This window comes from Sturnira hondurensis, unplaced genomic scaffold (genome assembly GCF_014824575.4).
Source record: "Sturnira hondurensis isolate 20B ecotype Veracruz unplaced genomic scaffold, ASM1482457v3 Scaffold0014745, whole genome shotgun sequence".
NCBI lineage: Eukaryota > Metazoa > Chordata > Mammalia > Chiroptera > Phyllostomidae > Sturnira > Sturnira hondurensis.
Genome location: NW_028087376.1, coordinates 3,291,399 through 3,306,207, shown reverse-complemented (window position 1 = coordinate 3,306,207; position 14,809 = coordinate 3,291,399). Strand labels below are relative to the sequence as shown.

At 46.3% G+C, this 14,809-nt stretch overlaps 1 protein-coding gene across 1 annotated transcript; it reads left to right on the top strand.

Moving 5' to 3' along the window:
• Window positions 1-399: 399 nt before the first annotated feature.
• ZNF19 (zinc finger protein 19) lies at window positions 400-8,870 on the top strand. The gene is given in 9 exon segments (XM_037063750.1): window positions 400-423; window positions 3,014-3,137; window positions 3,693-3,773; window positions 3,776-3,805; window positions 7,792-8,070; window positions 8,073-8,111; window positions 8,114-8,284; window positions 8,287-8,325; window positions 8,328-8,870. Coding segments are annotated over 9 exon segments (1,272 nt in total). The 3' UTR covers window positions 8,813-8,870.
• The last annotated feature ends 5,939 nt before the right edge of the window (window positions 8,871-14,809 follow it).

Here is a 14,809-nt window from a genome sequence, read left to right as displayed (position 1 = left end):
ACCCCCTTCACCTCCTCTTGCAATTATAACCTCCTGATTGTAATGTATAAAATAAGGTGCTAAACTGCCATTCTCTGGAGTGTTTCTCAATCTTTTGAGATTTTGCTTCCTGGCAATTATCAGTTTGGCTCAAATAAACTCATAAAAATTCTTTACAGGTTTGAATGTTTCTTACGTTGACAACTTCACGGTATGGTCTGGACCCGTGGTGTGGATTTAAAAAAGAAAATATTTATACACCACTTACCTATGGGCATTTAGTAAATGATTGCTGCTGTTATTAGCAAATTTGATGGTTTAAAGGAGACCTCTTGACTAGGCCAGGCTCACTCATGGTTCTTTTTGCTTCTTCCCTCAGTCCCTGCCCTTCTCCGAGAGGGAGCCCAGGGGATGGCAGCCATGACTCGGAAAGCCTGGCACCAGGTGAGATGAGAGTCCCTCAGGTCAGCCTTCAAGGGATAGATTTGAAGACAATGGGCAATAGGAGGGATGATTCTGGCAAAAGTCTTAGAGCCAAAGCAGCAGGAAGACCTCTGTTGCTACTCTGCGGTAGGACTGGATGCTGGATGGTGAGGGGCTGAGCAGCCAGAGCCTACCAGGCAGTCACTGGAGAGAGTGTCCTGGGAAGTGGAATTGTAATCTCCTACACTCTGAGGATTTCTGCTGAGCCGGAGGGTCCCCAGGTTTAGAGGGATCTGTGAGAATGAGAGAGTCAGGCTAGTGCTGTAAGTATCTGGTCGCAAGGGTCCTGGGAAGTGGTGACAGGAGAGTGGCGGGAAGAAGACAAGAAAAAAGGAGCTTCTATCATTTATCCTCCTAAAGAAGTTTTGGTTTCAGAATCGAGGAAAGTACATCCTCCTCGAGGCCAGCGCTGCCGGCTAAGGCAAGGCAGGGCTATGATAGGAACCATCTGTACTAGGACAGGACCCCCGAATCGGGGGTCTGTCAGTGGCCTTGAGTCAGTCACTTAACCTTTTTTCACCTTAACTGAGTTCATTTGTAAAGGGAACATTAAGCACCTTGCATTAGTGGGACAGGGAAACTGATTCTCTGAGTTGTATTTCATGTTTTGAGACTGATGAGTTGCTGAGTGTCACTTTACCATTTCCTTCCTGGGACTTACTTATCCAGTAACTTAGCATCCAAGCACCATATCCCAAGTGCCAGTCCCAGATTTCTGACATTGGGCAGAATGTCAGAAATGTTCCACTGATACGTTGCGTTCCCTGTAGCTCCGGCCCTCTTCTGGTCTTCTGTGAGTACTGGTGAGTCACTGGTATCACCATCGCGAAGTCCTCACCACTTAGTTTCCAGATTGCTGAGTGCTTGTTGACTCTTCTTCCCAGGTACCGCTTCCAGAGAATCGCCATGTCTGATGGCTTCCGCCTGCTGTCTCTTCCACTCGTCCCATATTTATATTACCTTCACTAAGGACTTGTTGTTTCTTCTCTGGGATTTTGTTTGCAGAGCTTCCCAGCTAGTTTCTCTGTGTACCGTCAGTCTTGTGCCTCCCTCCTTACTGTCTGCTGGTCACCTGATACAGCTCAATTTCCTGAGCTTGGGTTTTTTTCTTCTAGCCCAGCTTTCTCAGACTTGAGCGTGCATTATAATCACCTGGAGGGCTCTTGATGCAAAAAGTGCTCTCAGGGGCGGGTGATGGGTACCAGTTTGCATCTCCGACAAATTGTCAGATGCTGTTGCTCTGGGGAACCACACTTTGAGAACCACTATTGTGGGTAGTGGTGACTCATTAAGTCATTCAGTTGGGTGGGTCAGGTTCCCATCTATTGAACAAAGTACTGATTGTACCTTGATGATGAAGCGTCAGATTCCAGAAATATTTTGGCAATAAAATTGCCAGGATTTGATTACCAACTGTTAGAAGTGAGCAGTGACTGGGGCGAGTCAGTCTAGGATGAATCTTAAGTTTCTGATATAGGAGATGGGGCTGGAATTGGTGCTATCAGCTGAGATGGGGAAAGAAAATTGTCACTCACTGTGTTTATACAGATTAGAGAGGGAGCCCATTCGTGGGGGCAGCTGAGTTTGGTGTTAGATGGGGGCTCAGACACATTGGGTCAGCAGAGTCTGAAGCAGTGCGGGGTGCCGGACAGTGGAGGATGTTCACCGCATGTTCAGGTATCCAAGCTTGATACCGAAGTTGGAGGAGTGAGTAGAGGGTCTAAACCAGGTGCTGGAGCTTTCTGGCAAGGTAGCCTTCAGAGATGGGGAAGGATGGCTATGAAAACACTTGAGGCTTGGTTGACAGAAGCTGTTACAGATGGCCTTGGGGATATAAAAAGTGGCCAAAGGAGCTACCCAGCAGCAATTTGATTCCAGAAGCATATTCTCCCAAGAGAAGGCATCAGAAAGCAGAACACAAGGCTGCTCCCTCAGCTGGCACTGAGCTCCCTCTGCTGGGCGTTCTCAAACACAGGCAGCACAGGCCCTTCAAGCAACAGAGGTGGGTTGGGTGATAGGGGCTCATCCTGGCAAACCATGACTCGGTTCTTGCTATGTGGGGTTGAGGTTTGGGGCAGAGTACATATGGGGGGGGCGGATGGATTGGCTGGGCACTGGGGCTAGTGACATGTGTCATGGGAACAGGTCCGTGGTGAGATGCCACATGTGAGTGAGTGTCTAGACATATTGAAGCTAATTGCCCACTTGTAGGTGTGACAGTAAAACACTGCCAGTATTAACAAAATCAAAGAGATTTTGCTCTGGGAAGTTTCATTCATGGGAGACTCTCCAGGGTTTTTGAAAAATTTTTTATCATGTTTTATAATAACAGTAAATTTTATGTCCTAATGGAAGCTCTTCTGATAGTGAGAGAAATCCAGATTTTTGGTTATAGAAATAGTCATTTAAGGGTCCAACAGTCAGTTCTTTCATCTTTTCTCATCAGCCTTTCCTAATAAGACCCCTCCCTCATACTGTCGTCTGTGTCCCACACTCTGGCCCTGCGTCAGAGAATTGGGTTGTGGACAGCAGGAACCTCTTGTTTCAGCAGGTGGTGACCTTCGAGGATGTGGCTGGGGACTTTTCTCAGGCAGAATGGGCTGTCCTTTCCTCCACACAGAGGGCCCTGTACAGAAGTGTGATGCTGGAGAATTATGGAAACTTGACATCCCTGGGTAAGGCCACTTTCCCCCTGGGACTCAGATCTATGCTTTCCTGCTTCCTTCTTTTTCCCTCCTGGCTGGGGTATGGTGTGGGGAAGGAGGGGTTGTCTCTGGTACCTCCCACTGCTCAGCTCCGGGGCTGAGGCCAAAGGACCCACTTCAGAGATTCCTGGGTGGTAGGGAAAGGTCTTCTGCCAGTTTGGCCCCAATGTAGGGAATGGTTGTCCCCTCATAAGAGCAGTCTCGTCCTCTAAGGGGCTCTGCACAGTAAGGAACAGGTGGTTTCTGTTGCCAGAGCCAAGCTCTCAGCCCATTGCTATCCCCCCATTGTCTTGGGAAAGGTGCAAACCATTCCCTCTGTTTGCACCTGTCTTGCAGGGTCTCACTAACTTACCTCCTCTTATATGGGCAGAGGTTGGTTTCTTCTTGATCAAATGCTCAGTTTCTCCTTGAACAAAATCTTTGCTGTCCCCAATCTCGAGCCTCTTTCTGAGGCTCTTGGGGTTTTCCCTCTTTTGATATAACAGACACAGGGCTGAAAGGTGTCATTTTCTCCCTCCTTTTCAGGCTACACGGTGCCCAGATCTGCCCTGATCCCACTTCTGGAGGAAGAGAATTTGCTTTGGGGACTAGAGGCACAGGACGACCCACTACAGGGAGGACCACAGATTTCTGTAGAGGTAAGTGAGGCAGGGCTAGAACTGGCAGCTGTAGAGGCTTACAGAGCAGTGTATTTTATTTTTTAAATAATGGTTATCAACATTGAAGCTTTTCTTTTTTTTTAAGATTTTTTATTTATTTATCTTTAGAGGGAAGGGAAGGAGAGAAGTATCAATATATGGTTGCCTCTCATGCATCCCCTGCTGGGAACTGGCCTGCAACCCAGGCATGTGCCCTGACTGGGAATCGAACTGCAATTGCGTGGTTCGCAGGCCTGCGCTCAATCCACTGAGCTACACCAGCCAGGGCCAGAGCAGTGTATTTTAAAATGACCTGTGCTGGTAATGATTTAAATAAAGTAAAGAAATTTTCCTAATAGGTAAAGCATGAAACCTTTCCCACCAATTTTCTTACCAAAGTAACTTATTTCCCCTTTATGCATCTCATATACAATTCTTGGCTTCGTCATTTCTTTCTGAGTTCCAGCGTTGCTTACCCCAGTGGCCCTCCTTCCTCGGACAGGATGGATTTATTCAGGAGCCATTTTTCAGCACTTGCTGGGTGCCAAGCTTTGTTTAAGACTAACTGGAGGACACAAGTTTTGGAGACAGGCGTAAAAGCTTTAAAAAATGTATTTTGAATGCTTCTGTTGGTACGTAGGCAGTGGGCTGCGGAAGCGTAGCAGGAGAGGCTAGAGAAATTCCCACTTAGAAGCTCCAGCCATGTTTCTTCAGGGACAGGGCCATTTGTTCCAAATTCACAGGTTACATTGGACACCATGTGGAGAAAAAGAAAGTAGATTATCTGGCCTGAAGAGGGGAATAAAAGACATGATAAGTCGTTGTGAAGAACTTTGCAGAAGTGCAGAAGAATCACAGGCGTGGGGAGGGGGCTGCTATTTAAAAATGGATATTTTTTTCTGGAGCCTGTCTGTAGGTATGCTCTCTATTCTAGTAAGCAGTGCAAAAGCGTGAGGCTTAGGACTCAAAGCCTAAACAAGATTTCCTAGAATCCGAGGCTGGCACAGAGTCTGCTGTATACCCTGACCCTCTTTACGTAGCTGATGGTGTAGGTGAGTGTAGTTGGTGTGATATGTCACCCACCCAGCATTGTGTGGAATATCTAGAATGCAGATTTTGTGGTGGACCTGAGGGCTCTGTCCTGGAGAATTCACCACACAGGAACAGGAATGAGAGAGTAGGCAAAACCACGTGGAGCAGGAGCGGTGCCCCAGGCCATAGTCGCCTGGCCACTGGTGACATAGGCCCGAAAGTGCTGTGTTTTAGGAGTATTAATGTGGTATGTGATTTGTTTGGCATGAAGGAAGCTGAAGACATAAAATCTTGTTAAACTGTTATTATATAGGAGGCATTAACTTTTTAAAAAAGATTTTATTTATTTTTATTTTTAGAGAGAGAGGAAAGGAGGGGGAAGGAGAGGGAGAGAGACGTCACTCAGTCGCCTTGCCTCTAGCACACCCTCAACCAGGAACTGGCCTGCAACCCGGGCCTGTGCCCTGACTGGGAATCGAGCCAGCGACCCTTTGGTTCGCAGTCCGGCACTCAATCCACTGAGCCACACCAGCCAGTGCAGGGGGCATTAACTTTTGAGTAAGTGAATTGGGTAGGGCATAGTGGTCATGCAAAAATGGAAGAGTAAGGAGTGTGTGGTGGTGGAATCGACCAGAGCTTAGTCAAAACTCACCCACGAAATGGAGTAGTTGAATCAGGTAACACTGGCAAGTCGTGACACGGGAGGAGCTTTCTGAGCCTGTGAGTTCAGATCTGAACACAGTCCACGGTTCCTTCGGCAAGTGAGAGTGGCTGGCTGGAGCAGGCCATTGAGAAGGCAGGTGTAGAGATTCTGAGGTGGATGTCAGATCTACAAATACGGGTGCAGGTGCCGTCTGCAGAGTTTCAGCTGACATGGCCCCGGGGAGCAAAAAGGAGGGCTGTGTCTTAAATATTAAGGAATATGCCATTTTAGTGAGAGAGGGAAGAGAAAGACCGCTAGAGGCAGGTCTCCAGGAGGGCACAGGGAAGCTGAAGCCAAGGGTTGCAGCGTAGGGGAGACCGTTTGCAGAGAGGGGCAAGTGGGAGATGACAAAACAGACAGAACGCGCTAGCCTCTTATTTTGATTAGGCTAGAAATGAAACGTATGGTGAATAGTGGCAAATGCTTTTCGACTCTTTTGTTGATGAGCTCCAGTGGTGGTTACACTGTGCCTCGGACCCTGTGTGCTCACTCATTTGTCCACGGAGACCGGAGGGTCAGGAGACACAGTTTGCCCTTGGCATTACAGTGTGTGTGAATCCTATTCTCTGCTATTCTAATATCGGCCAGTGTATTTCATTTTAAAAATTGTTTGGTGGTTACATACTGTGTCAATTTTACAACTAATGGGAGGAAATTTGAAAAACACTCTTATGAGAAAAAATTGGGTGTAAAGGGGTGCTCGTTGGGCCCAGGTGGATTTGCAGATCTGAAAAGGGTTGAAGAGAAGATGGGGGATGATACAGTGATAGAGCAGTGCATCCGGGGGAGGGAGGACGTGGCATCTGGACCACTGGGAAGAATGAGGCTTGCGAGTAACGGAGGGGAAGGAAGCTGAGGACACTGCATCTGGGAGGCTTTGTTCCTTTGGCAGGAAGAGGGCGGTGATCACTGGAGAACTGGGAAGGTGAGGCTTGCTTAGAAGAACTGTGGGGATTCTGATTGAGAAGACTGGTGGAGTACAGGGCAGCAGGAAAGATAACTGTTTTCGTCATAGATTGCTCAGTCCCGATTCTGTGACAGTGAGCAGCCTGCTAGGGAGAGAGGCACTGTGTGAGAACGAACCACTCCTTTTCAGACTGTTGGTTTCCCTGTGTAGTCTCAGCTCTCTCCTTCTGAAGGCCTCACTCATTTAATGCACCCTCAAAGGATGAACCCGATGAACCAGCAGACAATTCAAATTAACATTAAAATGAAATTAGTTAAGCGTTTTATACAAAATAAGTTGACTTTACTTAAATGTCATCCAATGTTCAGGAACACAAATGCCATTTTATAGGCGGCTCTTTGACTCCTTCTTGCTTAAATATAAGGAGTACCCTGCCATCCTGGTGCATCTGAGCAAACTGTGTTCTATCCATTTCAAACAGGCAGTCTACTTAGCACTGTAGTTTCTGCATATTTGAGGTTCAGACGTCTCTGAGAGTCTGATAACAAGACAGCAGTTGCCAGCAGTTTGAGCATGTTCGCTCGTCATCTGTGGAGTACCAGGGGTGATTTCCTCTAAGCGCTTCTGTGATTTTCTTTTCTTTGTCTTGCCACAGCCTAGTGCCCTTAAGGTTCAGTGTCTCCAGTCTGTGGGGACTTCTGCAGGGTATGAATTTTTTAAAAGAACAATAATATGCCCTGGCTGGTGTGGCTCAGTGGATTGAGCACCAGCCTGCAAACTAAGGGGTCGCCAGTTCAATCCCCGGTCTAGGGCACATGCCTGGGTCGCGGGCCAGGCCCCCAGTGGGGGATGCGAGAGGGACAGCCACACACTGATGTTTCTCTCCCTCTCTTTATACTTCCCCTCTCCTCTCTAAAAATAAATAAAATCTTTTTAAAAAAACAATCCATTTATTACCTTTGCATTCTGACTCTTCAGTTTTACTTTTTGACTCTGAGTTTTGCCTGCCTCAATGTCACTGCTTCCTCTCAGAGCCTGTACCTTCTTTGGTATTTTGTAGGCCTATGAGTATCATAAGGCCAGAAGATATGAGAACATACTAGGGAGAAGTCGTTCAGATATAGAGTCTGGAAGAGCTTAGGAAGCAATCTGACATGTCATGTGCATGCTGACACCTTGTCCCACCTCAACAGTTCTCTGCCTGTGTGAAAGTTGGCACTTTTCTTGCTCTCAGGCCTGTGTGGGGTTGAGGAAGTCATCTGTAAAAGTCCTACAATATTTGACGCTCTTTTGCTTCTAATATAATTCTGAGGTGGCACTTGTGTTTTCTGTTTGTCATGTCAGATACTGAGACCAGTGCCGACAGTGAGTCCACATCAATGCAGGGAATTTCTGAAAACAGAGATGTCATGGTATCTTGGGGTCTGTAGAAGGATGCTCTTCCGAGAACCAGCTTCCTAGAAATGGGTAAACTGGAAAAGCATCAGGAAATTTCCACAGTGGAAAATGTTACAGGAAATGTTACAAGAACCCACGGTGATAGGAAACCCTCCCGATGTGAGGTGTGTGGGGAGGGCTTCAGCTATTCTTCTCACTATGTTTGACACCAGAGAATCCACACTGGGAGAAACCTTACAAGTGCAATGAATGTGGAAAAAGCTTTTGCTGTCAACGTTAAGTCAGCGTCAGAGGAGGATCCACAGTGGAGAGGAACCCTGTGAGTGTGAGCAAGAGTGGGGGAGGAGAGCCTTCAGTGACTGTGGCAGTCGGATCAGCCTTCAGAGAATCCACAATGGGGACAGGCCCTGCCACTGCCAGGAGTGTGGAAAAGTCTTCACAGTAGTTCTGAGTTTGTTAGACACCAGAGAATCCGCTGGGGATTCTCAAACCTTATGCATGTAATGCGTATGGCAAAAGCTTTGGAAGGACTTCCTATCTTAGCAAACATCTGCTTATTCACACAGGGGAAAAGCCTCATTCTTGTAAAATATGTGGAAAAGCCTTTAATTTGCATGAAAAACTAACTCAGCATCAGAGAGTCCACATCGAGAAGAAACCCTTTGACTGTGCAGATTGTGGGAAAGCCTTCCGTGCTCAGGACCAGTTAAAAAGGCATCTAAGGATCCATACTCAAGAGTCTTCCTATATATGTGGTAAGTGTCAAAAAGTCCTGACTAGCAAAAGAAATCTTCTGCAGCATCGAAGAGTCCATACCCCAGAGAAACACTGTGAGTGTGTCAAGTATGAAAAACCCTTTAGGACTTCTTCGCTGCTAGGCGATCATGAGCATGCCCGCCCTGGATAGAAACTTGAGCTGGACATTTGTTTTGGCCTCCTAGAGTTTTTTACCCCCCTGGAGTGGTAGTAGTATATTAAATTTCCCTTGAGATTTCATCTTCTCAGGGGTAGAATGTGTGATGCAGGCCCGGCTCTGGAGCACATTCCTTCTCCCAAGCCCTGGTCATCAGTTCAGATGTCAGTAGGTGACCCAAGGCGGTCTGATTAGAGTTCCATGTGTGGCCAGAGTTAACAGAAGGAAATGCTCTTCTCCTTGGTCTTAAAGCTGAGAGGAATTCCTGGGTTCTCGTGGGAGCTGAGAATGGAGTCGACACAGCAGGAACGAAATCAGAGTTGCGGAGTAATCTCCCTCGACAGCTCTGCTAGAACAGTTGCATTGCGCCATAACTGAGGCTAGAAACACATCTGGGTTTTTAAGTCCCAGTAACCAATAAATTCCATTTTCGCTTTTGTTTTATTTGGTTTTGTTTTTTGCCCAGGTAAGTTTGAATTAAGTTTTCTTTTCCTGCAACAGAGAGCCTTATCAGAGTAACAGATATTTTAAATAATTGTTTTAATTTGATAATCTCCAGGGATAGCCAACCTGATGAAGGAGAAAAGTTTTGTGGGTGTGACGTGTGGGAAGGTCTCCAGCATAGTCCTAGCAGCCTCCCTGACTGTAACAGTGGGAAGCCCAACGGAACACAGGACAGCCAGGAATGCGTCGGAACACCAGCGGGTAGAAGTTCTAGCAGCTGAAGCTCTGTGACCAAGATTTTAGGGCGGGACTACAAAGCTGTCCATCAGTCCATTCTCAAGAGAAGTCAACTATGTAACCAAAAGCCATTACTAAAACTTTCACTTTGTTTACTCCGGTTTTCTTTTTAGAACAGATACCGTCCTGGGCATTAAACTGGTAAATGCCAGGGTGTTGTAGCTTTTCCATCCGGGTGTTGTCTAGAATAGCAAGCCTGCCCCACCCTTTCATCTGGTTAGTGGACCAAGGAAATACTCTTGGTCCCACTCCTAAGAGTGCCCAGATGTCGCAGTAGGAAAACGAAGAGCTGGCCCTTCCCCTTGGATGATGGATGCAATCTGCACCCTCTCTTCCCCCACACGCCCTCGTGCGGCCAACCACAATGGCAGTCACGCTACCTAATTCTACACTGGACCTGCCTGCGTGGCTTCACCCTCTTCCTTACTTGTCAGCAGTTGGATGAGCAGTTGTATCATGTGCTTGGACTGACTATGAATAAATGGGCTGGGGGACCAATTTTTAAATAAACATTTTTCAAAATGAAGTATAATAGACACAGAAAAATGCACAAGTCACAGTCATATGACTTGAATTAAAAAAAAAGCCTTATAATCACGAAGATCAGGAAACAATGTCCCAGCACCCTGTTCGTTTCTCTGAATCCTGTTTTGGTTGTTACTTCTTTGTCCTGGTGACCTGTATTCTGACTTCTGCCACCATGAACTTTTACATAAATGGGTCAACAGTATAGGTTCGTTTACATCGCTGTGTGGTGTTCCATTACCTGAATATACCACAATTTATTGCCTACTGGCAGCAGGCATTGGGTTACTTCTAGGGCGATCATTTTGAGACCAGAAAATTTAAAAGTCATTCAGGAAAAAGACAATGGGGTAGAGTAAACAGGTTTGGGGCTTGGTTTCACGTGTCGCTGCATCAGCTATAGCTGTCCTTTAATGAATGGCTGTCACAGCAGGAATGCATTTTGGCGCTCACCATATGTCAGATACTTTCCTAACTTAATACAACAACTTTACGAAGTAGGTGTTGCAATGACCTCATTGTTACAGCTGAGGGAATGGATTAATTAGGTCATCCAAGGACACTGGAAGTGGGACGGTAGGGATTCCAACTGGCAGTGTGGCGTCAGGGCCCATGTTCTGGCCATCACGGTATTGCCTCGTAGAGATTGGAGGTCTCTGGGACAGCTGTGCCTCAGTAACAGAAGAATGGGGTTGTTTGAGGAGATGGTTTGGCTCCTTTGGGGCAGAAGAGAATATCAGGGTCAAGTCAGGGGGAGGCAGTGCCTGACTTCACAAAAAGGGATATTAGTGGGAGCAGGCAACAATGAAGGAAAGCATAGGTTGAAACAGAATAGTCTCCGAATTATTGACTCGGAATCGTTAATTTCTTTATTTCTTCTTCAAAATGGTTTGAACTTGGACTTGCAGATTTAATCAAGATGAATACCCTTCCTATTGAAAAGTTACCTGTGCCTTCCCATTTATACAAGGGTTTTTTTCTTGGTTTACCCCCTAAATATTTAAATTTTTCTTCATCTGTGCCTTAAACATTTATTAGTAAGCTTATTCCTAAATATTTTTGGCTGCTTTGTTGTTTTTGTGAATAAGACCCCTCCCTGCCCTAGTGTATTTCTCCACATAGTAGGTTGAGTGCTCAGTTTATTTAATTCACAATATCAATAAAAAAGGGATATTTTATAATATTGTAAATCCTTAAACTCCTGGAATGAAACCTAACCAGGCTTTTATTATTTTCCCACAATTTTCAAGAGGAGAAGCAGGCAGAACAATTTTTACTCTGTCATCTTAATACTGGGAACACCAAAAAAAATGTTTCAATGTGAGGAGATTTGTCCATTTTCCCTGGTGGGCAGGGAGGCCCTGGAATGGTGGGTGGAGGGAGCAGAAGAAGCCATACCCAGTGGTGGGGGAAACGTGGCTGCCGGCCCAGTACAGAGACAGATTTCCAGAACACGGATGTATGAGAACCAGCCTCTGTTTTGAAGTGCGTTGTGTGCTTTTCCATCGTTTCCGTTGGATGTGGTCTTGGTTATTGATTCAAAGGGCCCAAATCAATGCGGTTTAGGTACGATGAAAGCTTGTTTCTCACTTGTGTATCATCTGAGGGTAAGCCATCTAGGGCAGACACAGCAGCTCCATGACTACTCCCAGCTGCTGTGTCATCTCCAAGGGCCACATCTTCATCCCCATGGTCCAAGATGCTCACCTCCTTGATGGCATTCCGCATAGTCGATTGGGGTGGGGTACTGGTCCAGGGAGGATATGTTCCTTCTCTTTAAGGGCATGGCATCACTTTGCTTTAAAGGGGGCCAGGAAGCATATTATTTTTCTGGACCATCTTTGTCCTGGTAGAGATTCTGCTACCATGTAAGAAAGGAAGAGCAGAGGTGGACAGGCAATGCGTGGTCTCTGCTTCTGTAGAACTCCGTACCCTGGCCTGTGCCTGTCTCAGGAGTTGGAGCTTCCTGGTTATACAGGAGGCCTTATTTTCTTATCTATAAAATTAGGTAGGTTGTGTTAGGTTGTGATCTAACATTTGGGGCCAGGATTTCTGTGACACTGATGTGCTAATTTCTTCCTTAGACAATTGTTTATTTTTAGCTAAAGTTCTGCTTTCCGAGCCTAGGAAGTGAACACAGAAGAGCAATGTGCCCCCAGCAGTCACTCTGCCCAGCTGTGGGATCGCTTTCCAACTGAATGAGAGAAACCACAAAAATTGCTCATTCCAGGAAACAGGGATAATCAAGTTCAGGGCGAAGCTCCTGGCAATGGCCAATGATCTTAGGCAGAAGACATATCCTAACTCCAGTGACACAGAAATAAAGAAGGGTTCTACCCTGGAGTGGGAGCTGGAGTCTTTGGATTAGGTCAACAACAAGTATTTGTTACATACCTTCTTTGTGCCAGGCCTTGGCTTTAGATGAGGATAGTGGAGTTGAACAAGATGCAATAGATATAGTCCCTGTTCCCTGCAGTGACCAGAGAAGACATAGTTAAATAAATTGTCACTGTTAAATAAGCACAAATGTGTAAGCGCCAAGACATATGAAGTGCTGTGATGCCTCGTAACTGGCGGACCTCCTTTTGGGTCAGGGAAGCTTGCTTTCCAAGGGAAATGGGATTTGAGCTGAGACCATATAACAGTCAAGACAGAGGGTGGAAATGGGAGTAAGGATGTATCTTCTGCCTGGGATCATTGGCATTGCAGGCTTAGAAAATGGCCTGTTCAGCAAGAGGGGTGGCGTGGAGAGAGGGGGAGAATGAGAGTGCTGAGAGGCTGGAGAAGTGATTGTGGGCCCCTCCAACCACCTTCCAGTGCAGGGAGGGATCAGAGCTGAAATGAAAGGCCAGCACTGTCAGGGTTGGGTAGGACCCTAATGGTAATCCATCCAGTGCCTTGTAGTGCCATTCACTATCCCCAAGGTCTCATTTTAGGATTTTGTGGAAGTATTTTTTTTTTGTTACAGTGTTTGGTGGTATTGGATGGAAACCAGGAGCGCCAGCAACCCTGCGATGTCCAGGATGATCCCTCCTATTGAACAGTTTCCACAGACGTTCCCGTCTTCTCGGACCTTCACGTGGGTATAAACTGCTCATAAAGTCCCCGAATCTGGAGCCCTGTTTTGTTGATAAACAGTGTGCTTTTGCACAATGTGCAGAACATGCTGATTCTTCAGGAATATGATCAAGACAAGATTGTACTGTGTTTCATTTAAACTTTAACGAAAAGGGTTCACCATTTGAACCCCACCTTGTGATTTTTTTTTAAATGTAGTTTACTGATTATACCATTACAGTTGTTCTATTCCCCCCTTCATTCCCCTCCACCCGCACACTCCCTCCCCCACCCTTCTCCCCCCTTAGTTTATAACCACGTGTCTCAACTTCTTTAGATTCTATATTTCCCCCACTATTCTTGCCCTCCCCCTATCTATTTTCTACCTACCATCTATGCTATTTTCTGTGCCTTCTCCCCCCTTCTCCTCCTCCCACTCCCCTGTTGCTAACCCTCCATGTGTTCTTCATTTCTATGGTTCCACTCCTGATCTAGCTGTCCTCTTGGTTTGCTTTTGTTTTAGGTGTGGTTGTTAATAACTGTGAGTTTGCTGTCCTTTCACTGTTCATATTTTTCATCTTCTTTTTCTTAGATAAGTCCCTTTAGCATTTCATATAATAAGGGCTTGGTGATGATGAACTCCTTGAACTTGACCTTATCTGAGAAGCACTTTATCTGTCCTTCCATTCTAAATGAAAGTTTTGCTGGATAAAGCAATCTTGGCTGTAGGTCTTTGGATTTCATGACTTGGAATACTTCTTTCCAGCCCCTTCTTGCCTGTAAGGTCTCTTTTGAGAAATCCGCTGACAGTCTGATGGGTACTCCTTTGTAGGTGACTGTCCCCTTATCCCTTGCTGCTTCTAGGATTCTCTCCTTCATTTTAGTCTTGGCTAATGTAATTATGATGTGCCTTGGTGTGTTCCTTCTTGGGTCCAACTTCTTTGGCACTCTCTGAGCTTCCTGGATTTCCTGGAAGTCTATTTCCTTTGCCAGACTGGGGAAGTTCTCCTTTATTATTTGTTCAAATACATTTTCCACTTGTGGCTGTTTCTTTCCCCCTTCTGGTACCCCTATAATCTGGATGTTGGAACGTTTAAAGATGTCCTGGAGGTTCCTAAGCCTCTCCTCATTTTTTTGAATTCTTTTGTTTCTTTACTATTTTCTGGTTGGATGTTTCGTTCTTCCTTCTGGTCCATTCCATTGATTTGAGTCCCAGTTTCCTTTCCATCACTATTGGTTTCCTGTGCATCTCCCTTCATTTCAATTAGTTTAGCCTTCATATGTTCCTCTAATTTGTGACTAAGTTCCTCTAATTTGTGACTGTACTCTACCAATTCTGTGAGCATCCTGATAAATAGTGTTTTGAATTGGGCTTCTGAGAGGCTGGCAATCTGTTGGTCACTTAGAGTTATTGGCTCTGGGACTTTGAATTCTTGCACCATCTTTTGGGCTGTTCGTGCCTGTTAAGTAGCAGGAACGGAGCCCTAGGTTTTCACCAGAGCAGGGCAACTCAGTCGCTGGGTCGTGACGTTGTATGTGGGGGCGGGGTCAAAGAGGGACAATGGCTTCCCTCCAGTGCCTGCCTCCGTGACCCCCACTGGCACCACAGCCACCACCGTCACCAGGGCCACGCACCCCGCTCCACTGCACGCGAGTGTGCCACCACTGTCAGCCCTCCACCACTGGGTTCGCCCCCTGGGGCCTGCGTGGTCCGTCTCACTGTGCGCG